The following is a 26765-nucleotide window of genomic DNA, read 5'->3' as shown; positions in this document are numbered from 1 at the left end:
TTCCATGCGACATATGCGATTGATGCGATAGATATCAGAACTCAATATTGATAAGTTAACCCTTTATCTTCTTTCTTTCTTTCTCTCTCTCTTTCTCTCATTCTCTCATTTTTGCTGGTCACTCGAATAATCGCTTAAAATGATGAATGAGGAGGGTCGGCAATGTTCGACGATTGCGGCAACATCGCCAATGGCGGACCTCCACTGTGGGGGGAAATTCGCCAACCCCAGTTGGTTTTGTCCTTTTTATTCTCCTGGAATGAATGAAGAAAAAAAAAAAGGGGGGGGGGGGGGGAAGAGAGGAACTGGTACTTTTTAAGTTTTATGCTTTGGGGTGGATATACGAGCTGGAATGCACAAGTCAACTGGGGAGTCCATACACAATGAGGACTGACAAGCAGTTCGGCAAAATGGGCGCTCGATCCACCGCAGCCTCACCTTTGCAGCACTCCTAAGCCATAATGACTCTAGTCACCGCCGATCGAACCATGGGTCAAACACTTTCTCGAAGCTTGAGCCTTAATTCTCCTGCTATAGACGGCTCGCGGACCTGGTCCGGTCCGGCTCCGGAGAATGGAGTCGGGAGGGGTGGAGATACTACTAGGAGAAAAAGGACTCTCATACAACGGTGGCTCATTAGGGCAACACCCGGCGTGTCGAGTCACTGGGGACTCGCTCCTCCGGCTGGGGCATCCGACCATATAATGGCCTCTACTCTGAAGGACTGGCAGAATGAGCCTCACAGAATGGAGACTGGAAGGAGCGGTAAGACTGGTTATGGGTAGAAAAAGGAGAGCAGATGGCGACTATTGAGTGGAGCCCCCGTATGCCACCAAGCCCGAGCCCAAGGCATCCTGCAGATCCACTCCTACACTACCGGGTGACAGATGTCATAACTAACCTACTTGTGTCCGTTTATTATTACCCTATTGCACTGATGCGCATCGAAACCACCAATTAACATTAGATGGCGGCCTGGCGAAGAAAAAGTGGATTGATGGATGAGGATCCTCTTACACATCACATCCCAGAGGCTCCGCTACACTACTACACCACCAAAAAAAGAAATGATGGAAGAGACTAAAGAGAAGGAAAATCTTCCATTCCGCGTGGCCCCGTCCATCGTAAATAGCAGATCGATCGCCCCCCTCTTCGATCTGTCGTCAAGCTGCTGTCGTGAGTCTATCTTTCTTTGCTTTTTCTCCGATTAGATTGTCTATCAGTGTCTGGTCCTCATAATTCCCACCTACTCCTCCGTACACCACCATGTTTCTGCAGGGAAAGTCCCGCAGTAGGCCTGCCCATGTTGATCGAAAGGCGCTTTACACCGATCTCGAGGCTCGGGTCCACTACTTGCAACAGTTCCTGGAGTTCAGCGCTGGTCAGCCTATTTTGTGCTTTGTGCTTTGTCGTTATCGGATGATGGCTAATAAGAAGCTCGAACAGACGATGTCGCCGCCCTGAACAAAGGATCCAAATACATAAAGGCGCTGGCGCCTACTTTGGTCGATAAAGTCTACTCGAAGCTCCTGGAGAATGATATCACCGCGCGCGTTTTCCGCACGCGCGATACCTCCGCGGATTTGGACGAGGAGGAGGAGACGGCCAGCTATCCCAGCTTTGACAGTCCCTACATCCAACGTCGTCGCATGTTCCTGCGGTGGTATATGACCAAGATCTGCACCGATCCCACCAAGCCGGAGTTCTATCAATATCTGAACCAAGTCGGGTGGGTGGATGCACGCCCCGAGCCCCTCTCTGCCGTGCAGTCTCCCGTGCTAACCATGTGCCAGACGCATGCACGTCGGTAAAGATCGCATGCTCGCCTTCCATGTGGAATACATTCACATTGGCGCGTGTCTCGGCTACATTCAGGATATCATTCTCGAGGCTGTGTTCGGTCACCCGCAGCTCACGCTGGCCTTCAAGATGGCCTTGGTCAAGGCGCTGAACAAGGTGATCTGGATCCAGAACGATCTCTTTGCTCGCTGGCAGGTCCGCGACGGCGAAGAGTTCAGGGACGAGCCGGAGACCACTGCCCACGAAACCGCCCACAAAACCGCCCACGAAACCGCCCACAAGGAGCCGCACGACGATGCGGCCTCGTATATCACTCGCTCGCCCACGCAGCTCTCCGAGGCCCCGAGCATCTTCTCGGACACGCGGTCAGTGGACTCGACCATCAGCCATGGCACGGCCACGATGAACGCCCCGAGTTCCTCGCATTCCGCTCATTCCGCCTGTCCGTTCTCGGGCGGGTTCAAGCAGTCCTTTGAAACCAAGGTCTGGTCGGGACCAGACGGGAAGAAGGGTCACTGACAGGGTTGTGTGACGGGACTGATGATTTCCTTTGGGTATGGGTATGGGTATACAGGTAAACGAGGGGTGTAAACAACACATGGGAATTTCTTCTGGGGTACGGTCGGGTTGTCAAATGGATTCTTGGAAAAGACTCTGGGGAGTACTTGACGGGTGGTCAATGGTGTTGGACTCGCTTGGTTGTTCGTTGCTGCTTGATTTGCTTGTGTTCGCTTTCTTTGATATCCCTGGTCTAGCAGATTGCATCATTTTCCTTTTCCATACCCTCTACATCTTGGCCTGTTCGTGAGTACGGATAGGGAGGCTCTTTCCGATCATTCATAGTGTTGTTGATTTTGAAGAGGTTGAATCTTTGCCCGTGGACCCAACATCTCTTCGAGTACGCATGTCCGCCTGGTGTGGCTGAATGGCACCAACAAGCGACCGGTCGACAATTGAGCGCAACGTGCCAGTCAAGGGACGGTTTCGTCGATCGGGTAGAGAACGCGAACGCGAGGCAATACTTCGGGTCAGGGAGGCTATATCATCTTTTGTTCCAAGCCGGAGACAATCTATCAATTAGCATGTTATGGTCGGTCAAGAGCGAAAGTGTTTAGTCGAAATCTCATGATCAATGATGAATAGGAGAAGAGGGCTAAACATCAATTCAGAGATGAAGACTAGGCCGTCCTGAGATAAGCTGTCTAAGTCCATGATACTAAGGGAGGAAGTGCAAGCATTGTTCCTGATTGTATGAATAGCTGTCCAAGTGATGTTGCGTAAAAAGAGAGAGAGAGAGAGAGAGAGAGGAAGATGGAGGGAAAGAGAGCGAACAATCCCCGACCGTGAGGGATCACGTGCGTTGTCTGTGCTGCCTTGAGGGCTTACGGCTGCATAAATTACTAAGCTTTACTTTATCCAACTACACAAAAAGTCACTAGTTCCAGCCACTTGTGAGTCCTTCCTTCACTGCCAACACAAAGAAGGACGAGGATGGTCGCAATGTGTAACCTCAATCGGTCTTTCTGTCGAGCTGCTGCCTGAAGGTTTCTTAGAGATGAAATTTGGCGGGGTGATAGAGCTCTGTCAATCCTCCATCCCTACAAATCAGAACAATCTCACTATGGCTGAATCCTTCAAACCCTCCTTCGAACGCAACAAGCTGCAGAATGACTTGAATAAGCCTGCCACCGGAGACAACACCGATAGACCCTATGGAACTGACCAGCTCATCCAGCAAGCGGAGGAAGGCGAGGACGATTTCCCTCTCCAATATGCCCCCCCCCCCCTTCATGTCTCAAGAACCGGACACAGTTTGCATTGATGGACACTGCTCTCAACGTAACAGGTGGTGTTTCGGAGGAGATCAGGAATCAGTTCGACGACTTGTTTGAGCAGACAGGCCTCATCTCTGAAGAGATCCTTGAACACCTGAAACAATACGAGTACACCGCAGAAGAATACGCAGAGCATGAACAAGAGGAGCGAGAGTTGGAAGAGCACAAAATGGTTATCATTTAATCATATGCGTTTCCTGCGAGTGCAGTTGGCCCAGAGCGCAACAGGTCAAATTTGAAAATGGTTTTGCTGAGATAGACATCATGCTAGAAAATCGTGCCAACGAAGGAGAGATATGATAGCATTGAATATGTTCTGCCTCAGCAAATGTGAATATACATGACATTCTTAGGTCGGACAACCCTTGCGCTGGAAGATACTCTCTCCATAGCATGGAAAGCACCGACACAGTCCAGGTTGCAGATCATGACACTCTTGATTACACGGGTGATTCTTATCAAGAATCAACATTCGGTGCTTGGAAGACATTTGCTAGTTTATGCAAGGTGTATAGCACTTCTGACTAAGCCTTTCTTTATGCATTCTCTCTGCTCCCTTTAAAGATCGACTCATCCTGCATGAAATCACGCAAGTGAACTACTCACCATTGCCCCGCACGCTTATATTAAACTCTCAGGGACTTCATCTGCAAGACCTGGCAGATGCCATTCTGACTCCGGCCCGGAGTATATTGGCCTCTCTCCCGCTTGGCTGACCACAGCCAAGGCGCTGTAATGCTTCTCTGAACCCCTTCGTGTGTAAATACAGCTTAGAAGACTGACTTAACCACCATGCAAGGTGAGAAAATCAAGAATGAGAGAGAAGATTCTCTTTGATATTGCAATCAATATGCCTGCTGCCGGCAGATGCACCTTACGATCTAGCGCTCCCATACTCAAGTCGAGAGCGTGCTGGCGTCAATGGCGCAATGGATGTGGTGATGATGTTGAAGGATATTAAGTGCCAACAACTGCACTAGCACTCTTCAGTTTGCCGAGCTCCTCAGGGCACGGGGCTTGTCCACCGGAGTCCGATGCATGTCGACATCTTCTACCGGGTCGTTGCGATCAAAAAGGGTCTCAATGGTGATGCTCGCCTCCTCAAGCCCATAGAGCGATAACCAGGATACAATGAGGTGAAATGATGCGATGAAGAAGGCATTGCAGCACAAGAAGACGGAGCATTCGTTCTGGGGAGCATAAATAGTTCCTGGATTACCCTTCCAGATGCCATTCTCCTCCACCATCATCATCAGCCAGCTCCAAAGCAGTTCCTCTCAGCTCCAAAGCAGACACCTTCAGCTTCAGTAATATTTTCCCAGACACTCACTTCGAGTTTCTCACCCACCATCGAAATGAAGTTCACCGCTGCTATCGCTGCTAGCATCCTCGCTGGTACTGTTACTGCGATCCCTGGCCGCGGAGTCGAAGCCCGCGTCAAGGCTCGCTCTGCCACTCGGGGCTCTCGTCCTCTGGAGGCCGTCAACCGCCCGGCCACCGTCAAGAACCAGACCAACGTGGAGTACAGCTCCAACTGGTCCGGTGCGGTGCTGGAGAGCCCTCCCTCGGCTTCTGCGACCTACACCGCGGTGACCGGGACCTTCACCGTCCCCGAGCCCACCGGCACCGGTAACGGCGCTGCCTCTGCCTGGGTGGGCATTGACGGCGACACCTACGGGAACGCCATCCTCCAGACCGGTATCGACTTCACGCTGGAGAACGGCCAGGCCTCCTATGACGCTTGGTATGAGTGGTACCCCGATTACGCCTACGACTTCAGTGGCAGTCTGGACATTTCAGCCGGCGATGAGATTGTGGCCATTGTCGAGTCCTACTCCTCCACCAGGGGTATCGCCACTATTGAGAACAAGAGTACCGGCAAGTCTGTGTCCAAGACACTGTCAGCCCCGGACTCCAGCGCCAAGCTGGGTGGGCAGAACGCGGAATGGATTGTTGAGGGTGAGTGGACTGGTGATGTGAGCATTGCTGATCTCTATACTAATGTTGCGCGTAGACTTCGAGGAGAATGGCTCTTTGGTCAACTTAGTCGACTTTGGCACTGTGACCTTCACCGGGGCGGTTGCCGAGGTTGCTGGCGGCGAGAGCGTTGGCCTCGACGAGGCCACCATCATCGAGATCGAGCAGTCCGGCAAGGTGGTGACTGATGTCACCATCAACAGCGACTCCTCTGTCACCATCACCTACGTCTAAGTCATCGAGTAACTTGGTGACACAAAGCACATGGGAGCAGGTGGTCCTGCTGGTGTGAGGACGATTTGTGGAGGCGATGGGCAGCGGGTTCTGCTGGCTTGGAGACGATTGGACTAAGAAAGGCATTGTGTGACACCTTGGATCTGGCCATGACGGCTTGGCTGTCGTGGGATGTATCCTTTTTGATAAGAATGAGACACAAAGAGCTTCCTAGAATTCGGTGCATGTAATCTCCATCTCTAGCAATCGGACGTTCATGGTATCCCTGCGGAGGGAAATCATATGACTGGAAGACAACTTCTCCGCAGGGCGTTAAAATGGTGTTATTTGATTTGTTCGGTTCTCTGTGTCACAGAGCTCTAAATTTGTTGCTATGATTGGTGGTAGCCGAGGTTCCTGCGACGGCAGTAGCCGTGACAGCCGGGGGATTTATAGCCAGTCAATGTCAACTCATCTATTGTGTCTTTTCTCTATGATCTATGTATTTTGATCATGCGTTAGGTTGAGTTACTCTACTAGCAGTAGTATACTATCCTTTTTATTCGCGTTGTGAGAGCTTCTCATTCAGTTCTGGCATAGCAAATGAGACCACTGCAGCTCCTCCTATAATTGATATATGTATAAGTATGTACATATATAAATATATATATCTGTATTAAGTATAAAAAATCTATAACTTCGAATCCTTATCTTGTATGTTTGAACCCAGCGAAATTGACTGATCTCAACAGTCCCAGCATGAATTGAGAATTTACTCCAGCCACCATCGTCATACCGAACATGTTCTGCTGCAATCAGACTCCATCTGGGGTAGAAAACCGTCTGTGCGTCAGGTACAGCCATCGCACGACCCGGTGAATCTCTGCTGTGCCAATCGATCCCTGTGGTGAAGAATGACGTGGGTGTCACTCTCCTGCCTTGACCGAAAGGCTCCTGAGGCTGGAACGCAGCCAGGATTGCAGCAGATGATGTTATTTTGGGAATGAAGGCATGATTACGTCGTGGAGCCAGGCGTCTGGAGGCGGTCAAACCAGGCAGATCGGGGGTTGGCGAGATGGAGATCGGCCGAATGCGGCTTAGCGGGAAGGTGTGCTGGGCGTGCGTCATCTTGACGGGTGCAGCCAATGCTGCACTTTATAGTCGGGCTCACTCCCCCCCCAGTTGCAACGACTATTCTTCCAGATACCTACAATTAACACTCAATCAATTGACTACCTCTACGATTCTATTCTTTACCTTTTATTCTCCTACGACAGCTCCCTACTCCAATTCTTACCACCACATCACAACCACACATCATGATGAACCGTACCCCCAGAGTTGCGACCCGCTGCCTCAGACAGCAACGCGCCGCCCAGCTCAAGAACCGTCGCGCCAACGCTCGCTTCCAGTCCACTACCTCTGGATCTAGCTCCAGCAGCAGCAGCAGCAGCAGCAATCCCGCCCTCGTGGGAGGTCTCGCCGGTGGTGCCGTCACCTTCGTGCTCGGATATGGCTGGTACCACTTCTCCGGCGCCCGCACCGTGGTCAAGACCGTCAAGCAAACCCAGAATTACGCCGAGCAGGTCAAGCAGGGCATCATCCAGAACACCCCCGAGCCCGACAAGGCCTTCGACTGGCTGCGGGATACCGTCAAGAGCTACGCCGGCTTCATCCCCGGGGCGCGCAAATACATCGACACTGCCTTTGACGACCTGGAGAAGGTCAAGCAGAAGCACGGTAGCGAGTTCGACTCGATTGTTCGCGAGGCGTACACGGAGGTCAAGGCCGTGACGAAAAAGGGCGGCGCCAACGCCGATACCGCCTTCGAGGCCCTGCGCGTGCTGCAAAAACACCTCAGTCGCTTGGCTGATCTGTCCGGAGATGCGGCCTCCGACATCCTCGATAACCACCCCTGGCTGCAGGAGAAGGTCGGTGGGAGCTGGGACCAGCTGAAGGAGATGGGCGAGGCGTACGGCCCGCAGGCGAAGGAGGAGGTCAATCAGACCTGGGAGCAGGTCACGGGAATCGCCAAGGAGGGCTTCAGCGTGCAGTCGGCGGAGAAGGTGCGCCAGCTAATCCAGGAGAAGAAGGACAAGCTGCAGAAGATGGGGGAGGAGATGTGGCAGAAGGGCTTGGAGGAGAGCAAGCAGTATCTCGACAAGAACCCCCAGCTGAAGGAGATGGTGGAGAACAACGCCGATGCGTTGAAGCAGGGCAACTTCGGCGACCTCTGGGGTCTGATCAAGGACTCGGCCTCGTCGGGCAAGACGGATCAGGTGGAGAAGTTCGTCAAGGAGAAGGTCGACCAGGCCAAGAACAACAGCTCGTTCGACCTGGACAAGTGGACCAAGATGATTCCGGGCGGCTCGGACATCCTGAACCAGCTGCAGTCGCTGCGCACCGTCGGAGAGAAGAAGGGCAAGGAGGCGGAGGGCGTCCTGAAGGAGACGGTGGAGGAGCTCCAGCAAGTGCTGCAGAAGAGAAAGGATCAGATTGAGAAGTTGGCGAGTGAGGCCAAGGAGGAGAGCAAGTAAAGGCGTTGCTTGATGGGCCTGATTCGGTGTATTTTAGAAATGTTGTGTAGTATATACCCAATCTTCAAGAGTTTTCATGATTAATTGGTCAGCATCAATTGGTAACTTAGTAATATGGCAAGTCCAGCCCGCAATAACCAGTAAGTCTAGTCGGAGGCTAGACTAAGAGAGAACCTGAGCTAGTCTGCGGGATGACTAAAAGGAATGGACTTTTCGGCTTACGTGGACGAGTTGCTGTAACTAGTGAATTACAGTAAGTTAACTACAGCAAGAATGCGGGGGTGATGATCCGCCAACCGAATGAAGCAAAAGTCATGATGTCGAGACCCAGTGATTATTCACTGTTTTGCATTCCCCCGCTTTTTCCTCCTCCTCCTCCTCCTCCTCCTCATTTCCTCCAACAGCTTCATCCCTCCACGTGTCTAGCCCCCCTCGGGTCAGTCAGCAAATGAACACCATCGATTACTCATTCCGTCTTGGCCAGCCTGTCTGTGCTACAGCGGATCCTCCTGTTATTATAAGTACACCCTGCGCGGGGTCGATGCTGCTTCCCCTCCCTTTCTACTTCCCATCCTCTCTCTCTCTTTCAACTTCACAATCACTTCTCCCTGAAGTTTTATGACTGTATACTTACACCGATTTGACGCAGTTCTCTCTTCTTGAACATCATTCCTTCCTATCTACATACAATACTCCCACGATGGGTGAGTCCAAGTGTCCCTTCAAGGCCCATGCCAATGTGGCAGGTGGGGGCACTCGTAACACCGACTGGTGGCCGGAACAGTTGAAGCTCAACATCCTTCGCCAACATTCCACCACTTCCAATCCCTTGAAGGAGGACTTTGACTATGCCGCCGCCTTCCAGCGCCTGGACTACTGGGCCCTCAAGAAAGATCTTCAGGCCCTGATGACCGACTCGCAGGACTGGTGGCCCGCCGACTTTGGTCACTATGGCGGCCTCTTTATCCGCATGGCCTGGCACAGTGCGGGCACCTATCGCGTCTTTGATGGTCGTGGTGGAGGGGGTCAGGGCCAGCAACGTTTCGCCCCGCTCAACAGCTGGCCGGACAATGTCAGTCTAGACAAGGCTCGTCGGCTCTTGTGGCCCATCAAGCAGAAGTATGGCGACAAGATCTCCTGGGCCGACTTGCTGCTGCTGACCGGAAACGTCGCCCTCGAGTCCATGGGCTTCAAGACCTTTGGCTTCTCCGGTGGTCGTCCAGACACCTTTGAGGCAGATGAGTCGGTTTACTGGGGTGGCGAGACCACCTGGTTGGGCAACGATGTCCGCTACTCCGATGGCAACCCTGGTGTGGCTGCCCCAGGGGTGGTGGACAGCGATCAAGCCCTGCATCGCGACATCCACAAGCGAGACTTGGAGAAGCCCTTGGCCTCGGCCCACATGGGTCTGATTTATGTCAACCCCGAAGGTCCGGATGGCAACCCTGATCCGGTGGCTGCTGCCCGTGATATCCGCACCACCTTCGGTCGCATGGGAATGAACGATGAAGAGACGGTAGCCCTCATTGCGGGCGGTCACAGCTTCGGTAAGACCCACGGTGCTGCGCCCTCCAGCAACGTGGAAGCCGAGCCGGAAGGAGCCGGCCTCGAATCCCAGGGTCTCGGCTGGAAGAACCGCCACCAGTCCGGCAAAGGACCCGACACCATCACGAGTGGTCTCGAGGTGATTTGGACCAAGACCCCGACCAAGTGGAGCAACAACTACCTGGAGTATCTGTTTCGGTACGAGTGGGAGCTCACCAAGAGTCCCGCGGGAGCCCATCAGTGGGTGGCCAAGGACTCCGAAGCCATCATCCCGGACGCTTATGATGCCTCCAAGCGCCACCGGCCTACGATGCTCACCACTGATCTCTCCCTTCGCTATGACCCCACCTACGAGAAGATCTCGCGGCGGTTCCTGGAGAACCCGGATCAGTTGGCGGATGCCTTCTCTCGCGCCTGGTTCAAGCTGCTCCACCGCGACATGGGTCCCCGCAGTCGGTACATTGGACCTGAGGCGCCCACCGAAGAGTTGATCTGGCAGGATCCCATCCCTGCCGTGGACCACCCTCTTGTGGATGCCAGTGATATTGCCTCGCTGAAGCGGACCATCCTGTCTAGTGGCCTGGACCGGGCCAAGCTGGTGTCGACGGCGTGGGCTTCAGCCTCGACCTTCCGGTCGAGCGACAAGCGCGGGGGCGCCAACGGCGCACGGATTCGTCTGCAGCCCCAGCGAGACTGGGAAATTAATCGCCAGCCGGGGATTCAGGAGACGCTGAGCACTCTCGAAAATATTCAGAAGCAGTTCAACAGCTCTGCTGCCTATGGCAAGAAGGTCTCCCTCGCCGATCTGATCGTGCTTGCTGGCAGTGCTGCCGTCGAACAGGCGGCTTACGATGCGGGCCATGCCATCCAGGTCCCCTTCATCCCCGGGCGGACGGATGCCTCGCAGGAACAGACCGACGTGCAGTCCTTCAGCCATTTAGAGCCGGTGGCCGATGGCTTCCGCAACTATGGTCGTTCGACCCCTCGTGTGCGCACGGAGCAGTTTCTCGTGGACAAAGCCCAACTGCTCAGCCTGTCTGCGCCGGAGTTGGCTGTCTTGGTCGGTGGTCTGCGCGTGCTGAACGCCAACTACGACGGATCGGCCCATGGGGTCTTCACGAACCGGCCCGGACAGTTGACAACTGACTTCTTCGTCAACTTGCTGGATATGAACACGGCCTGGCAGGCCACCGATGACAGCCGGGAACTGTACGAGGGCACTGATCGTCAGACCGGCAAGGTCAAGTGGACGGCCACGCGCGCGGATCTGGTATTTGGATCGCATGCGGAGTTGCGCGCTATTGCGGAGGTTTATGGCAGCGTCGATGGCCCGGCTCGATTTGTCAAGGACTTTGTGGCAGCTTGGGACAAGGTGATGAACCTGGACCGATTTGACCTCAAGAAGCAGACTCTTGTCTCGTCTCGTTTGTAGTTCTGCTTGAAAATCTCTCCACTCCTGTAATGACTTCACGTGCAATGAAATCCGTTTGTCGCATTATTCTGTGGCTCCCTGTAGTCGACTCGTAGTTCCATTGTAGCAGGTGGAGTCGCCTTTCGTGACAAGGATCTCGCGGGAAAAGGCAATGTCTGTCCTTGCCCTCGTTATCCTTCCCCCTTTTTATCATAAAGGAAGAATTTCGAGAAGACAGTACCATGTCATTACTCTTTGACTCCATTTGGTGGATTTGTCAAGCTTATTAGCGAGCCAGATGGCTGTTGAAGACTGACCCAGCTAGGGACTAAGTATTGCATGAAAGGTCGAAATAACCTACGTGCAGCCAATATACTTACGACCGCGGCTGAGGATTACATATCAAGGGGCAATCGCACACTTTCCCCCGGGGCAAAAAAGCCAGATTTCTTGGACGAAGAAGGGCCCTGACGAGATAAGAATCGATAGTCCTCGGAATACTAGTTATGCCATTGATGCCCCCTCTTCCGCTGCTCGGACAATGATGGAATCATCCCCCGGCTTATTTGGCCTTTCCTCCCGGGAAACAACCTCTTCGTCAATCAGAGGAGGCTCATGGGCGATTGCCCCGATCCTCCCCCTCGCCAGATCTCGTTTCTCGAGATATGCGATCAATCCAATAAACGGAATTGTCAATGCTCCCGTCACCAGACTGGCGATGTACCCCTTGTGAAAGTCCGGGGCGTCCGTCGCAGGAAAGAAAATCAGGGGCCACCAGGTCACAAAAGCAAAGTCGAAGGAGTTCATGAATCCCGTGGTGATCGCCCGCAGCTGCAAGTCGTGGGCGGTCACGTCTGCCATCCAGGAGTACCAGATGGCCTGCGGAGCGTAAGTGGTGCCGATCAGGTAGAAAGCCACGAAGTACCCTGCATCATTCGAGGGGTTGGAGACGAGGATAGAGGAGCCGATGACGAAGGTCAAGCCAATGGCCAGAGATACCTCCCATCGGGAGCGCAATCGGTCGGAGATGACGGCGTAGCAGATCGTGCCGAGGATGGCGGCTGCGTAGATACCGGTGGGATAGTTGTTCTGTTGAATGGTGGAGTACCCCCGGGAGGCCATCCAGTAGGGCATGACGTTGTTTGAGACTTCTTGCACGGAGAGTGAATATACTGTTTTCTGATCAGTACTTTGGGGGGGGGGGGGGGAAGACGGCTTGAGAGACGACTTACGCATGAAGATGAACGGCAACAGCCAGAATTGCCAGCTCAGCAGGACGCGCTGGAAAACAGTGACATCCCAGGAGTGCTTGCGCACCACGCCCAGTCGAGTGACGGCATGTTCTTTCTGCTCCTCGTTGAGATACCAGGCTGAACGGTGGGCGGGGAGGTCGGGGATGAAGACCCAGCCTACAATGTCCTCATCAGGATTCGTATCCATGGAGAGCGAGGTCCAGAACTCACCGAAGAGGGCCACAGGGACCGTCATCACCGAAACAATGATGAAAATCCACTTCCAGGCTGGCAGACCCCCTTGGTCCGCCAATGCGGCCAACAGACCGGCTTGGATCCAGCCCCCGGCCATGGTGCCAATATGTCCAAAGACACAGAAGACGGCGGCTCGCATCCCGAGCTCCGACTTCTGGTACCAGGACCCGAGCATGAACTGCGCTCCGACACTGGTTCCGCGTTAGTGCTCGGATCTGCATGGATGATCCATTAACGCGGAGGCATACTAGGCAATGGCGGAGAAGCCGCCTTCGATCGCATTCAGCAAGATGACCTGCCAGGCCCGCGTCATCTTGTAGGTGATCAAGGTCAAGACACTCCAGCTCACATTGGCAGTCACAAACACATATTTGGGACGGGCGATGGTCAACAGGCTAGTGCCGGGCATCTGGAAGACAGCGTAGACGACCAAATAGGCGGTGTTCATGTAATTGTACTCCTTGCCTTGGAAGCCCAGAGCCTCTTTCATGCCACTGATGTAGGCGGAGGAGTAGCTGGAGCGAGTGACTCCGAAGAGAAACCAGACCAGGGAGAAGTAGGGCAACAGGGTGGTGTCAAGTTTGGCCAGCAGCGCGCGAGTCTGAGGCTCTTCGCCCCACAGTCGGATGGCCAGCCATCTGCGCAGCGAGGCCATCGTTGGATTGATGAGTAGAATCGATGCAATATACGCGAGAAGACTGGGTTCAGTCTAGATAAAAGCCTGGAAGATCGATAGAGAGTGTAAAAGGTCATTGCAGCAGGAGATGAGGGGTTGGTTTCTTATCGCCCATGACGCCAGCTCCTTGCAGATGGTGAAATGCGCGCCTGATAAGCCTGTGTACAGTCCAGAAATCCAAAATCCTCATGAGGTAATAATTGCAGTAAATCAGCACACATGATGTAAGGTCAGAGAATTATGATGTGGGAACTGAATGGTCTGGATTGCTCTCTCCTACTCTGAAGTATCCCTAAGTGGTGGGCCTGAGGCCAAAGGTGCATAATAGTCCATTTATGCACATAGCTGGCTGCTTACTCATTGGAGGGCTCGGCTGCCCGCGGACTCCATAGTATTTGTCCCGGGTTGATTTTCGATGCCTGGCCTCCAGTTGTCGTAAAGCCGCATGGATATACATACTATGTCAAGAGTCAGTCTCTACCCGTCTTCGTGAAATAACTCCATAGAAGATATAATTCCTGAATGACTCAATAAAGACATACCTGTGCGTTACCCACAAGATTGCATAACATTAGTATTTGACATAATGGTGGTTAACCAAGTTAGGAATTTTAGCTTTTCCAGTATACTTACAATTAGGGGTTCAATACCTAGAATCTACTGATATCTGGATATTCCAGAGAATAAGGTCCGGAAATAATATCTTGATTTCATGGATGGTTTGTATGAGAAAGAACTAATGCATATGACAGTGGGATGAAGTGGCTGGGAAATGACATGACCGGAATATACCATGCTGGCATTTTTCAACTGTAACATAGCCCCGAAAGATTGTAGTGGAACCGGTTGTCTTCCAGGTGATTTCAATGACGTCCATCACAGCAAGAACAGCGAGAACAGCGTCCTGGGTCATGAAGCCACTCGAGCTCAACCGTGTCGTACCGGAACGACTGTCGAACGATCGTTTGAGTGTGGCTGGAAGGAGGCACCGACCTGGGCTCCCTTCTATCGTCTCGGAACAATCGTTGAAAGAAGGACCGATTTCGTTCTGAAGGAACGACCCACTTGAGCATGTCAGCAGTGATATCAGGGATATCGCTTCTCCAAGTATCCACCAGCCACTGGTTCCAGTCCCATGTTATCCAGCCCGACACCATCCACGGGTCACGTTTGATCTGGTCGTCGCTCCGCCACCAGCGCAATATAGGGCTGATGTACCTTCCTTCGAGCAGATCAGTGTCACGTGAGCTATAGACATCGCTGGGAGACCGATGAGTAGAGGCCAACCCGAAGTCAATAATCACAATCTCGAGCGCTGGAGTTACCATGACATTACGCGGGAAAAAGTCCTGATGTCGAAAATTACACGCATAGAACTTGGTTTCAGCTGCCAGTGCCTGACGCATAATCTCCTTCCGTTCTCTCGTCGTGAAATCCGAGGGCCGCAGATGCTCCATATCGTGGCCGCGAATGTACTCGGTCAGAATCATCCTGACTGATCGCTCTTGACCACGAGAGTCTACAATCCTGGTTGACCATGAGCCAAAGAATTCGGGGATATACTCTTGCAGGTGATTGAGCCTGAGATGACGATATGCTGCACATTCCCGCTTATACTGCTTCCTCGCGTAGTCAATGCGCTGAAACGGAGGCTGAAGGTATTTTGCATCAAACAGCTTAGCGAGAAGCTTCGGACCCATTTCAACCTCAAAGCCTGTGGTCTTGATCTCTTGAACCAGTATCAACTGCGCGGCCCATCCGTCCCCGACACGCAGCACATCCGATACCCGGAGCCGCATCGTCTTCATGCCGTAGTCATTAGGGGGCCTGTGCTGTCGCGCTGTGAACTGAAAGCCTGGAATATATGGTGGCATGGCTCTTCCCTTTCACAGTTAACGTAAACGCAATTGCGGTTCTCGGCGATGTTGCGTTGAGGGTAAAGGCCGGATCATCCGAGTACTTATAGATCTCAGTCCGTGGACTTGAAGTGTTGGAGGGTGTCAGTAATAACGGAGAGCAACGAAATCTTCCGAACGCATTGTATCGGTGCTAGGGATGATCTGCGTGTTTCCCCGGTGGATACATGGACCCATTAGGGCATACAAAGGCAGGTCATGGAAGATATTCCAGTAACGCGACACAGCAGACAATTCCTGATACGGGGCATGCATTCAGAGTTCTCCCACAAAGGAGCAGTCCATGTATTCAAGTGGGATCTTCCAGTATCCATGCAGTCAAAAACCCCCTAGCACAAGGAGTACAATGGAGTCAAACGACATGTTCCCGTCATACTATCCTGTAGCTTTTTGACTTGAGGATATTTAAAGCTCCTCACTGGACGTCTCATGGTTGTTCTCACCCCAGCAAGTTAGATATATATTATCGTTATGGCTTCCAACAAGGCTATCCAGCGGCTTCGGTCTTATGCCAATGTCCCATCGCACCAGCTTACTGCGCCGCAGGTTTCATGCTACGCAGGCAGACATGCGCACGCCGATGACTGCAGACTATGTGGACACGCCATCTTTGATCTCGATTATGCTGATCGGTGTGGCCAGTGTGGGCGATTCTTCCACCAGCATTGCATCGAGAGACTTCAGCAGTCCGAGGCAAGGAACGGAACTCCTATTGCTTTAGGCTGCCCGCAATGCGGGACACTTTGGAATAGTGCGATAGTTGACCGTTGTCGTTATCGTAAGTCTGGAGACACGTATATCTGTGAGGGTGGGGACCGGTGTGAATTCGCCACAAGAGATAGAGAGACATTGGATCTTCACTACTGCAGGAATCATGGAGACACCCGAGAATCTGAAAGCGGCAGAGTCCAGCAAGATATGCCAGGGCAAAACCCGGTCCCTTGTCCGCATTGTCTCCGAAGATTCGCCTCTCAGGAAGGCTTAAATCATCACATGGACATGGCACACCCTGAGTTTCGTACCGCTGAGCTTCGTCGTGACGATCGTAGCGAGCGTCGTGAGTATCGTAATGAGCGTCGTGAATATCGAGGTGATCGTCGCAATTGTGACAGTCTAGAGTTTCATCACCACTGTCCGCATTGCTCCCGAATATTCTACAATGAGCGTGGCCTGAAATCACACGTAAGCGACATGCACGCTGACGAAATTCGCCTTAAGCCAACTTCTCAAGCCCCGTGGCCTTGTTCATATTGTTCCCGGAGATTTACCAATCAGCGTGGCGTGAGCGCACACATTGGCAACATGCACCCTGAGGTTATTCGTCGCTGTGAGCAAGGGTCTCATCCCGGAGCAGGGTTCGCAGAGCCAACCGTGAAGAACATCTGTCCTTGGTGTTTGCAAGGGCCCGTTCCCAGGCCTGAGGACCTTACAACACACGTCGGGACTCAGCATTATTATGACACCCTGACGTGTCCGTTCTGTGCAAAGCAATGCTACAGCCGGGGGAAACTTGAGAAACATATGACGCTGGATCATGACTACTAAGGAGTAGATTTACTACTTGTGTAGAGTGACTGAGCTGGCCGAGCCACCGCATACTGACTCTGCCCTCTGCCTATTTTCCCTTTTCATACTACAATAACCAAACAGAGAAATATGATCAAGACTATCTGATTAACAACGACCAAACGAAACAGAATATGAGTGACATAGGCGTATTATAGATCATCAAGTTGACTGACAGAGGTGGCAGAGGCCTGGAGGGCAAATATCACCGCTATCAAGCATGCTACATGCTTCCTTCAGCCTCGCAGGGAATCATCCGGTAGGTCACGGCTCCCTACATAGTAAACTCCATTCACCATGCCCGCTGACTATGAATATAAAAGTCAGATACTGGGAATTAAGAATGAGATTGAGATCGAAGGCCCCATGCTCCGACAGCCCGGCCTGCTCGAGGAACTGCATCGTCTGGACATTAATTCCATTCCCACCCCAAGTCTGCTCCCTGCGACATCCTCATTCACCCTGCGAGCTCTCCGCGCTCGTGTCTGCATTCCATCAGTCTCTTCCCAACCAGCACCGCCAACAGTACCTTCTACCTGGAGTGTGACATGATGCAAGACCATATCTTGACCCTCCTGATTGCCGACAGGTCTTCTCTCCGTCTCCATGCAGTTCACAACACCCCGATAGGTAGTGAACTATGTTATTTAGTCTTTTATCCCACCCTCCCAGTCTTCTATGTCAACTACGAATACCACTCAATCATTGAAATCTTTTGCATATTAACCAAACGGTGATTTCGCATCGTTGTCCAAGGTGGATGTTCTTCCCTCGTCGCAGGAGCTGGCAGCAAGCTATCCCCCACCGGAAGGAAAGGTTCTACTGTCTGATCTGAAGGTACACCCGGGAGGGAAATCTGTCTATACTCTCATCCGTGGGTATAACCTGCTCAGTGTATTCTGAGTGGATGGAGTCACCGGGGTCCTGGAACGCATTCAGACAGTTGTATTGAAAGAGGGGGTTTCGCCGAAAGGGTGCGCGGTGAGTCCCTATGGACGGTTCGTCTACGTCGCTCTGTCAGTGAGTGGGCTGGTGCAGGTCTGGCAGCTGGAGCAGGAGACTGGAAGTTTGGTCTTTAGGGGGTCGACGGCAAATTTACCGAGACCCGGGGCGGTTCTGGTGATTGACATGTAAATTCTCTTGTTTGTGATTTTGTAGAAGTCCTTATTCTATAATCCCCCTGGACACAGAATGGGGCATTGCCAACTGTGTGCAACAACGATGAATATTACGGATGCAAGTTTCAAGAAAGTGAGAAACGAAGTCTACAACCACTTCTTCTTCTATTCGACCATCTTTGCTTGCGCATCCCACCAAAACTGGAGTCCCTCATCGTTCAACCCTCCGAGTACATCCTCGGCGGTATACGGTGCCCCGGGAACAATCGCCTTCCCAAAGTCCACCCCCCACGCTGTCAAGGTCTCCCACATATGTTCATGCGCCTCTCGCGAGCGCACGTCATCGCCACCAATCAACAGTCTCAACTGGGTTTTTCCCCGCTTGACATGTTCCAACTGCTGCTCCAACAGGATCAACGTATGATTCGCGGTGAAAAAGGCCTGACTACCGTTGTAGGTATCATAGGTCACTTCTCTGCCTTCGTCCGCCAGTTTGGTTCGGAAGCTGCCTGCCAGGGTACTCAAGGCCCCGCCAAAGACCTCCGGATACTTCAGCCCGAGGTTCCACGCCCCGTAGCCCCCGGCGGAGTGACCCTCCAACCACTGTACCGACGGGTGACGGATGGTGCGATATCGCTCGTCTGCCGCGGTGACGAGATCGCGCTGTATGATATCACCGAGTGGTCTCGTGCCATTGTAGTTGTTGATCCACCGGCCCTTGGGGAGCGCCTGCGCGGTGATGAGGGTGCAAGGGGGCATTTTGCCCAGCTCCATTTTGCGGTAGTAGAATCGGGGGGCCATTCGGCGTGACGAGAGCAGGAGAAGCCGCCGTGCAGCCAGTAGAGGACCGGATACCGTGGGCCGTCGAGATCGGTGTCCGAGTAGCCCGGAGGCAAGAGGACCAGGTAACTGCCTTCGAGCTCCGGGGCCACGAGTCGGTTGGGGATAGAGACCGTATTGAATCTCCGAGGGCAATGCCCAAACATCGGTGTCAATCCACATGTGGTTGTGGACATCCAGCAGTGAAGCCGGGGGGTGCCAGCGGCCCTTGTAGGGGGGAATAGGGGGGTAGACTTCCGGGGAAGCATCGGTAGTTTTGACCGTCATTATAATGCAGGATTTGGAAAATCTGACCTGAGGAAAAATGAGCTTTGGGTTGTGGATGTGATGAATGTTGTCCCTTGGTGGTTGAGAGTATGCTATGATTGAGGCGTTATAAGGTCGGGATCTCACTGCCGATGAGGAAGCGTAGGCGATGCTCGCCTGGCAATGCCAGGGCAATCATCCCCATTACCCTCGGCACGGCGGACATCCTCGCGGCATAGCACAATGAGATTTTGGTCCTCATGAAATGGCGGCATATCCCAACTGTTGCATTATCTGAGTCCAGGGCAACGGCTCGGACCTTGTTCTCTCTGTAAGTCCTCTTTGTGTGGCTTGACTGATCGAGTCAACCATGCCGTGCTCTTGCGGTGTGCGCACTGCTCTAAATACCCCCACAAAAACTGCGTTAAGGAGCTGCTGCAGAAACACACTCCGATAATATGGAGCTATCCGGGGTGCAGTTGTCCCTGGAACATTGGCAAGGTGCGTGCAAATCCCGCAGGCCGGTCCTAATATAAAGGCAAGGATGATGGGTTCTGGGGCTGTCCGGAGGGAATAGATGGGGCTGAGGCTGGTGAGCCCCGGTGCAATTTCCGGGCCAATACCAGACCTGGCTGTTTTGAGCATTAGCGCCCTGTTCACGACGGGGTTCATGCTGTCTATGGGCCTCTCCACCTCTGTCCTGTATGTCGCAATGTTCCGTAGGCATTCAAAGGAAAGTAATATGGGCAGATAATATAAACCAATCGAGTACATTTAACGGATATACCAAGCGTGGTCCGATGGTAAGGTAGCCTCTCTGCTACTGCTGGCTGGACAGAGAGGCCCATACAACAGCATTTCATCCGGACGGCTCCTGCATAAATATCATCTTTAGAGGTAGCGAACGTCATGAAAGCTCTGTTATGAGGTATAATATCCTTAGTCTTGAAGAGGGTAGCGGTCCACGTGACCAGCAGGGCAAGTGCTCTACAATGCAAACCAGGTAAACTCGCGGGCACGTAGTTAATTTGCATTTCAAACAAAGAGAATATAATGTAATGAGGGGGGCTGACTCGCACGAATTGTGTTGAAATAACATCTAACTGTATATTTTTTTCCTAGAACCTGACGGGTACATACGACCACAGGGTGTGGAAAATAGGGCTTCCCGTCCGCTCAGCCGTCCTCAAGCCACACGCCGGGAGGTTAGTAGTTGGGTGGGTGACCACCAGCGAATCCCTTCTGTTGTATGTTTTTGTCTTTTTCCTCTCTACTTTCTCTCCTCTTCATCTCATTTCTCACCTATCCCGGTCTGTCAACTATAACTTAGTTACACCGGATGGATAAGTTCCGATTACCATTCTTTTATCCTGGCTGTATAACTTACACTCCACTCTACCAGTCTTACGTGGGAAAACCCTGTGCGCCAACCAACTCGCAATAGAGTTTGGGTGAAAGCTGGGACGATGATGTGAACCCCCCATGACGCATCACTACCTACTTAGTACAAGATGACGAATTCTTTCTTCTTCGGACCTGAAAACCTCCCATCCCTGATGGGCTCTCTATGGACACACCCAAGGAGGACAGGAGTGGATAAAAAGTTCACGGGCAGGGATCCAGCACAAACAAGCACCCGAGAAAGACCATGCCTCAACTCTATGAAACACGGGACTCAATCCACGACATCTGGGGGCCTCGCACTCCCTACAAGCATGAATGGCCCGTCCGATGCGATGAACACTTGATTGACACCCCGGAGAAGTGGGTGCAGAGTGCTTGTGTCTTGTGTAGGTAAGAGTACATCCTCCCTTGCAGTATGCTTCAGAATGCTAATGCTAATGGTCGCGACAGTAATGGTTGCGGGATGGATGTCGGAGTCAAAGATGGGAAGATAGTCGGGGTCCGCGGTCGCGTCAGTGACCGCGTGAACAAGGGCAGGCTCGGTCCTAAGGGACTGCATGGGTAGGAGAGATTTTCGTCCCCCCCATCATCTCATCAAAGCATGCAGGACTGACCCGGTCGACATCAGGTGGACCTCGATTGATCATCCCGATCGGCTGCAATGGCCGCAGATCCGACGCAATGGCAAGCTCGAACGGACCACCTGGGAGGAGGCGATGGAGTTGATTGTGCAGCGGACGCAGGAGATCCGGTCACGGCTGACGAATCATGGCATTGGGTTCTATACCTCTGGCCAGTTGTTTCTGGAGGAGTATTATGTGTTGGCGATGGTGGGGAAGGCGGGGTTGCATACTTTGCATATGTAGGTTTTATATTATTGATTCTACAGTCGGAGGGAGAGGTTTCTGATACACTGGGTTCCTTTGGGGCTGACTCTGCGTCCACAGGGATGGCAATACCCGGTTATGTACGGCCACCGCAGCTGCTTCTATGCGGGAGTCATTCGGATCGGACGGTCAGCCGGGTTCGTACTCCGACGTCGATTATACACACTGCCTGTTTCTGGTGGGACATAATGTCGCCCATACCCAGACTGTGCTCTGGTCGCGTATCCTCGATCGACTAGAGGGTCCAGACCCGCCAAAGGTGATCGTGGTGGATCCGCGACAGTCAGAGACAGCAAAACGGGCCACAGTCCACCTCGCTCCAAAGGTCGGGACTAACCTCGCCCTCCTCAACGGCATTCAGCACCTCCTCTTCAAGAACGGCTGGATCAATACGGACTACGTCGGAAAGCATGTCATTGGCTTGGAGGAGCTGCAGAAGACGGTGGAGAAGTACCACCCAGAGTACGTGGAAAGCATCACCGGAGTACCAACGTGCCAGTTAGAGGAGGCGGCTCGCATCATCGGCACGACAGAAACCCTCCTGTCGACCGCACTGCAAGGCGTCTACCAATCCAACCAGGCTACCGCGAGCGCATGCCAAATCAACAACATCAATCTCCTGCGCGGGCTGATTGGCAAACCCGGCTCCGGCATCCTGCAGATGAATGGGCAGCCGACCGCCCAGAACAATCGCGAGACGGGCTGCGATGGGGAGTTTCCGGGGTTCCGCAATCACCAGAACGAGGCTCATATGCAGGAAATTGCGGATTACTGGAATATCCCCTACATCCAAATGCCGCATTGGACGTTACCCACCCACATCGAGAATATGCTGAAGTATATTGAAGACGGCAGCATCGAGATGCTGTGGGTCTCGGGCACGAACCCGATGGTCAGCCTGCCACATTTGCCCAAAGTGCGGAGGCTATTGACTCGCCCAGGCCTGTTCTTGGTGTGTCAAGACATTTTTCCCACCGAGACGACGGCGGTGGCCGATCTGGTCCTCCCAGCCGCACAGTGGTCGGAAAAGACGGGGTGTTTCACCAACGCGGATCGGACGATGCACCTGGCGCAGAAGGCCGTCGAGCCCCCGGGCGAAGCGCGGTCGGATTTGGAAATTTTTCTCGATTTCGCCCGGCGCATGGAATTCAAGGATAAGGAGGGCAATCCGCTGTGTCCGTTCACCGAGTCCGAAGAGGTGTTCGAGGCATGGAAGAGGATGTCGTTCGATCGGCCGTGCGACTGCAGTGCTTTATCCTACGCGAAGCTGCGAGGGGGTTCGGGGATCACCTGGCCCTGTACCGCGGACTACCCGATGGGACGAGAGCGGCTGTTCGATGACGGCAAGTTCTTCACCGATGAGGACTACTGTGAGAGCTATGGACATGACCTGGAAACTGGCGCGCCTCTTACTAAGGCCCAGTACACAGCGATGGCACCGGCCGGACGCGCGATTCTGAAGTCTGCCCACTTTCACCCCTCGCTGGAAGAGCCAGACTTCGAATTCCCCCTGCGCCTAGCGACGGGTAGAAATGTGTATCAATTCCATACGAGAACTAAGACAGGCCGCAATCGGCGCCTACGGCAAGCCTATTCGGAGCCCTCCGTGCAAGTTTCGTCTGCTGATGCCCGGGCGCTTCACCTGAGTGAGGGGGAGATGGTGGAGGTCATATCGCGCCGGGGCCGGGTTCATTTACCGGTTGCGATCGGGGATATTGAAGACGGTCATGTGTTTATCACGTTTCACTTTGGGGATCTGGATAGTGATGGACGTGCTCGTGCGGCTAATGAGCTGACCATAGGTAGGTAGGATTGACTCCTTTGCGCGTACAGTCGCTTGGTTATTAATGATAATCCGCGTAGAGCAGTGGGATCCCATTTCCAAACAACCCATGTTCAAGTCCGGTGCGGTCAGGATTGAAAAATGTGTGCAGAAAGAAGGGGAAGAGGGTATCTTCGCAAAGGAAGCACTTACGGCCACAAAGGCAAAGAAGGAAGAGAGCAGCCGCCGCAAAGGAAGCCGCAAAGACGAAGGCGAGCGCAAGCGTCGGTTGGAGCTGTGGCTCGGCGCGACGGAGGAAGCTGTCATCAAGTTAATGGAGCTGTATGAACATCTTGTACCCCGGCTGGTGCATGACTTCGAAGTTCAAGCGGGCCTGCAAATCATGAAGCGGCTCACACAGGATATGCTTGAGCGATTACAGCCAGAAGTCAATAAATACTACGAAAGCCGACAATATGGACGAGCAACAGCCCAACGCCTGGTAGACGCGATGTTCCCTACGACTGAGGCTAGCGATCCGTACGAGGCACTTGCAGCTCTTCAGTCATTAAAGTTATTCCTCACCTACATTGAGGATCATTTGACCGCACTGCTCCCCGCCAGTCAAGCTCTATGGGATACAGATCTTGTCGCGGCTGTCACGGATAGTCTGAGCAATATTCAGCGACAGAAGGCGTGGATAGCGCAGCAGATCAAGGTTAAAAGCCCACAAACATTGCTGGTCCCCATGGTGCTTCCCGAGGAGTTGCATCAACCAGACTCGAGTCTAGCTGGAACCCTGCGGTGTTGAACCGTGGAGACTCAGTTTCCCTTTCGTAATGCGCGTAGTCAGAGTTGTTAGACTTAATCAACGTCAACGTTATGATGTCACGTACTGTGACGTCAGAAGATTTCGCCACCAAGTATATCTCGAGCTCTTTTTCATTCTAGGGACTGTCCAATTGCATGGCATAACAAAAATGGAACCGCTGAAGGGCTTGCTCCTCGCGGGTGGGAGGTCATCGCGAATGGGAACTCGGAAAGAGCTGCTGTCTTTGAGCGGAGATATACCTATGTACCGACAGTTGATCGAGGTGCTTCATGAGGCAATACCTGAAACAGATACAATCTATCTCTCCATGCGGAATAAAACTGCCAGTGAGGCGCTCCCGGAACTCGCAGCCTCCCCACTAGATCGTTTCGACGTGAAAATCAACCCGAGCACGATCACGATCCAGCTTATCTACGATAAAAAAGGCGAAAGAATAGGGGAACAAGATATAGGTAGCGGCTGGGCTGTTGGCCGCTCATACGCACGATCCAGACGCTACCTGGTTGGTGGTCGCATGCGACTATCCGTTTCTGACAGCGGATGCACTGAGAGAATTGCGCCAACATTTAGGGAAAGCACCGGTTATATGCTTTGAGAACGAGGAAGGCTGGTGCGAGCCTCTATTAGCTATCTGGACACCTCAGGCTCTGCGTCTCCTGGCGAACAACGTTCAAAAGGGCATTCTGGGTCCCAAATCCGTCATCAAGGCTGTGAATGCCCATGTGGTTCGAACTTCCCATGAACAGTGGCTGTTTAATACCAATAACCAAAAAGAATGGCAACAGGCATTAGCTCTCAGAACAGTTCAACAGCATGCGCAAGGTGCCATGACGGGTCATCAGTGACTGGCCAAGATACTGACCGTGTCACCCTGGTAAACGTCCGATTGTCCGGCTGGAACATGAATCCAGCAATTTGCCTCAAGAAATGGCTTGACCTTCCAGGAACTGTGTTCCAGTGGGGTTACTTCTAAGTGATCAGCGATGCGACGCTGAGTCACACCAGGGCGGAACACATCCAGATCCTTGGGCACTTTCAACAGCAGTTGCGCCAACGCACGGTCCGGAGGCTTGGAGTCCCCAAACTGGCAGATTGTTGCCTCTAGTACTGGTTCGGGTGACTGCTTCTGCAGATGTTTCAGATAGGGTGCAACCAGAAACTGCAAACAAGCTGCACTGGCCACTGGGTTCCCTGGAAGTCCGAAGAACGGCACCTCATATCTATCACCCCTGACGCCACGCTCCACGGCTTTGCGAGCTGAGATGGGGATTTTGGCAAAGAGAACCGGGTGGCCGGGGCGAATAGCTATCTTGTGGAAGACTTGACGAACGTGGAGATTCTGTAAAGCAGATGGAACGAAGTCATATTTGCCCGCGGATACTGCTCCGGAACTAATCAGAACATCGTACCGGTTCGTATTCGAAGCTGCGCGGATCCCATGCGTGATGGCGTCGCTATTGTCTTCCAGAGTGCCCAGAAAGTCCACTTCGGATCCCTGCGCCTGAAGGCTAGCACTGATATACGGGCCATTGGCATCTGCAATGTGATGTTGGCCACGCCGACAGACCCTCTCCACCTCATTTCCTGTCGAGAAAACGCCCACAACAGTTTTTCGTGTCACATGAACTTCCATGATACCCACTGATGCGAGCGCCATGATGTGCGAGGGCTGAATCACCTGCCCTGCAGAAATAATAATATCACCTGGGGAGAAGTCGCCACCGGCTAGCCGTCTGTTTTGTTGGAAGGTGGCTGGTTTTCTGATTCCGATACATGGGTATCCTGAAACACTAATCGCAGTGACGTCCTCGAGGCGTACACAACAATCGAATTGTCGATCCCCGGCGTTTTGGGGAAAGGGAGCACCTGTCATGATTTCGACGCAGGGGGGAATGTCCGAAACAGTTCCATTGTCAATACGAAGTGGCTCGTCTCCCGCTGCTATAGTGCCACAGACTCGGAAGATGATTGGGGTTTCTGGGGTCGCCGATTGGGTTGCCGCCGAGTTGAGTGCGTAGCCATCCATAGCGGAGGTGTCATATTTGGGCGTTGCCTCATGGCATCGATAGGTTACCTGAGAGATCCGGCTCACAGCTTTATCTATTGAGAGCCTCTCAAACCCTGACCGGAATGCGATCGCATCCTGTTCGGCCTCACAGCGAATTCGCTCCAGTGCATCCAGATATGAGAGAGGCATTAAAGATTTGGGAACTTCTACAAAAGCATTGACAAACTGCAAGATTTGTACGACATTTGTTGTATTATATGGGCGAATACTACATTCGGTCACAATGACGTGCAAATAAGGTTCCATAGATTCCACTCTCAGACACTTATATGACCGGGTTCTGTGTCTGATTGTCTACTTATGATCTGACTTGGGACATTTTCATAATACAATGCCACAAGGTTTAGGAATAAGATAAGATAGAGAGAGCTGATGCTTTTCTCCCTGCCTGGCATTGCTGTGATAAGCCTCATCCCTGAGCCTGTGTTGAAACAAAACGCATAAATCCTTACTACCTATATAACCTCTACAAAGATTTAAAACCATACACCAAATTCATACTTAGGTTTCTGATCTTCCGTCTACTGCTAATCCTATTATTGCTTTTGAAACTATCTCTTGTTTTATAGTCTACCAACAGACCTGTAAATAACCGTGGTCGTATGTCGTTGATTAAGATCGTGTTGATTAATTTATTGATGTCTA

At 52.6% G+C, this 26765-nt stretch overlaps 12 protein-coding genes across 12 annotated transcripts; 7 read left to right on the top strand and 5 right to left on the bottom strand.

Annotated features, from left to right (window-relative positions):
* The first annotated feature begins 1026 nt into the window (after nucleotides 1-1026).
* On the top strand, nucleotides 1027-2522 carry BP01DRAFT_225353 (protoglobin family protein). The gene is made up of 3 exons (XM_025571174.1): nucleotides 1027-1381; nucleotides 1447-1729; nucleotides 1794-2522. The coding sequence occupies exons 1-3, from the start codon at nucleotides 1267-1269 to the stop codon at nucleotides 2317-2319; spliced, it is 924 nt and encodes a 307-aa protein (XP_025426206.1). The 5' UTR covers nucleotides 1027-1266; the 3' UTR covers nucleotides 2320-2522.
* A 958-nt stretch (nucleotides 2523-3480) lies between these two features.
* BP01DRAFT_361451 (uncharacterized protein) lies at nucleotides 3481-3890 on the top strand. The gene has a single exon (XM_025576158.1). It carries the CDS (start codon nucleotides 3622-3624, stop codon nucleotides 3817-3819), a length of 198 nt encoding a protein of 65 aa, XP_025426205.1. The 5' UTR covers nucleotides 3481-3621; the 3' UTR covers nucleotides 3820-3890.
* An 877-nt stretch (nucleotides 3891-4767) lies between these two features.
* On the top strand, nucleotides 4768-6055 carry BP01DRAFT_361450 (A4/G1 family peptidase; the record flags this gene model as incomplete). The annotated part of the gene is made up of 1 exon (XM_025576157.1): nucleotides 4768-6055. A coding segment is annotated over exon 1 (806 nt), but the record flags the coding sequence as incomplete, so codon positions are not given.
* A 263-nt stretch (nucleotides 6056-6318) lies between these two features.
* On the bottom strand, nucleotides 6319-7002 carry BP01DRAFT_225317 (uncharacterized protein). Its single transcript, XM_025571173.1, has one exon. The coding sequence runs from the start codon at nucleotides 6951-6953 to the stop codon at nucleotides 6450-6452; it is 504 nt and encodes a 167-aa protein (XP_025426203.1). The 5' UTR covers nucleotides 6954-7002; the 3' UTR covers nucleotides 6319-6449.
* Nucleotides 7003-7137: 135 nt separating this feature from the next.
* BP01DRAFT_361449 (uncharacterized protein) lies at nucleotides 7138-8389 on the top strand. Its single transcript, XM_025576156.1, has one exon. It carries the CDS (start codon nucleotides 7145-7147, stop codon nucleotides 8360-8362), a length of 1218 nt encoding a protein of 405 aa, XP_025426202.1. The 5' UTR covers nucleotides 7138-7144; the 3' UTR covers nucleotides 8363-8389.
* Nucleotides 8390-8783: 394 nt separating this feature from the next.
* On the top strand, nucleotides 8784-11405 carry BP01DRAFT_361448 (catalase/peroxidase). The gene has a single exon (XM_025576155.1). It carries the CDS (start codon nucleotides 9063-9065, stop codon nucleotides 11337-11339), a length of 2277 nt encoding a protein of 758 aa, XP_025426201.1. The 5' UTR covers nucleotides 8784-9062; the 3' UTR covers nucleotides 11340-11405.
* A 417-nt stretch (nucleotides 11406-11822) lies between these two features.
* On the bottom strand, nucleotides 11823-13460 carry BP01DRAFT_351792 (MFS general substrate transporter; the record flags this gene model as incomplete). The annotated part of the gene is made up of 4 exons (XM_025573855.1): nucleotides 11823-12490; nucleotides 12551-12727; nucleotides 12782-12996; nucleotides 13054-13460. 4 exons carry the CDS (start codon nucleotides 13458-13460, stop codon nucleotides 11823-11825), a joined length of 1467 nt encoding a protein of 488 aa, XP_025426200.1.
* Nucleotides 13461-14344: 884 nt separating this feature from the next.
* BP01DRAFT_410950 (uncharacterized protein) lies at nucleotides 14345-15356 on the bottom strand (the record flags this gene model as incomplete). The annotated part of the gene is made up of 1 exon (XM_025578894.1): nucleotides 14345-15356. A coding segment is annotated over one exon (1012 nt), but the record flags the coding sequence as incomplete, so codon positions are not given.
* Nucleotides 15357-15614: 258 nt separating this feature from the next.
* BP01DRAFT_410944 (uncharacterized protein) lies at nucleotides 15615-16942 on the top strand (the record flags this gene model as incomplete). Its single annotated transcript, XM_025578893.1, has 1 exon — nucleotides 15615-16942. The coding sequence occupies exon 1, from the start codon at nucleotides 15869-15871 to the stop codon at nucleotides 16940-16942; it is 1074 nt and encodes a 357-aa protein (XP_025426198.1). The 5' UTR covers nucleotides 15615-15868.
* A 1304-nt stretch (nucleotides 16943-18246) lies between these two features.
* Nucleotides 18247-19188, bottom strand: BP01DRAFT_410942 (uncharacterized protein; the record flags this gene model as incomplete). Its single annotated transcript, XM_025578892.1, has 1 exon — nucleotides 18247-19188. One exon carries the CDS (start codon nucleotides 19186-19188, stop codon nucleotides 18247-18249), a length of 942 nt encoding a protein of 313 aa, XP_025426197.1.
* Nucleotides 19189-20815: 1627 nt separating this feature from the next.
* On the top strand, nucleotides 20816-24031 carry BP01DRAFT_410938 (molybdopterin oxidoreductase family protein; the record flags this gene model as incomplete). The annotated part of the gene is made up of 5 exons (XM_025578891.1): nucleotides 20816-20961; nucleotides 21022-21132; nucleotides 21200-21433; nucleotides 21519-23260; nucleotides 23322-24031. The coding sequence occupies 5 exons, from the start codon at nucleotides 20816-20818 to the stop codon at nucleotides 24029-24031; spliced, it is 2943 nt and encodes a 980-aa protein (XP_025426196.1).
* Nucleotides 24032-24890: 859 nt separating this feature from the next.
* BP01DRAFT_308808 (molybdopterin molybdotransferase MoeA) lies at nucleotides 24891-26249 on the bottom strand (the record flags this gene model as incomplete). Its single annotated transcript, XM_025572358.1, has 1 exon — nucleotides 24891-26249. The coding sequence occupies one exon, from the start codon at nucleotides 26247-26249 to the stop codon at nucleotides 24891-24893; it is 1359 nt and encodes a 452-aa protein (XP_025426195.1).
* Between the last annotated feature and the right edge of the window lie 516 nt (nucleotides 26250-26765).

Source organism: Aspergillus saccharolyticus (assembly GCF_003184585.1).
Source record: "Aspergillus saccharolyticus JOP 1030-1 unplaced genomic scaffold BP01scaffold_77, whole genome shotgun sequence".
NCBI lineage: Eukaryota > Fungi > Ascomycota > Eurotiomycetes > Eurotiales > Aspergillaceae > Aspergillus > Aspergillus saccharolyticus.
Note: the sequence above shows the minus strand (reverse complement) of the source record. Positions and strands in the feature narration are given on the sequence as shown.

Coding starts and splice junctions, on each gene's coding strand:
- BP01DRAFT_225317 (XM_025571173.1), bottom strand. CDS start 6,953: ATGACGCACGCCCAGCACACCTTCCCGCTAAGCCGCATTCGGCCGATC.
- BP01DRAFT_361449 (XM_025576156.1), top strand. CDS start 7,145: ATGATGAACCGTACCCCCAGAGTTGCGACCCGCTGCCTCAGACAGCAA.
- BP01DRAFT_361451 (XM_025576158.1), top strand. CDS start 3,622: ATGGACACTGCTCTCAACGTAACAGGTGGTGTTTCGGAGGAGATCAGG.
- BP01DRAFT_225353 (XM_025571174.1), top strand. CDS start 1,267: ATGTTTCTGCAGGGAAAGTCCCGCAGTAGGCCTGCCCATGTTGATCGA. Junction 1,382..1,446: donor GTTCCTGGAGTTCAGCGCTG/GTCAGCCTATTT, acceptor AAGCTCGAACAG/ACGATGTCGCCGCCCTGAAC. Junction 1,730..1,793: donor CAATATCTGAACCAAGTCGG/GTGGGTGGATGC, acceptor ACCATGTGCCAG/ACGCATGCACGTCGGTAAAG.
- BP01DRAFT_361448 (XM_025576155.1), top strand. CDS start 9,063: ATGGGTGAGTCCAAGTGTCCCTTCAAGGCCCATGCCAATGTGGCAGGT.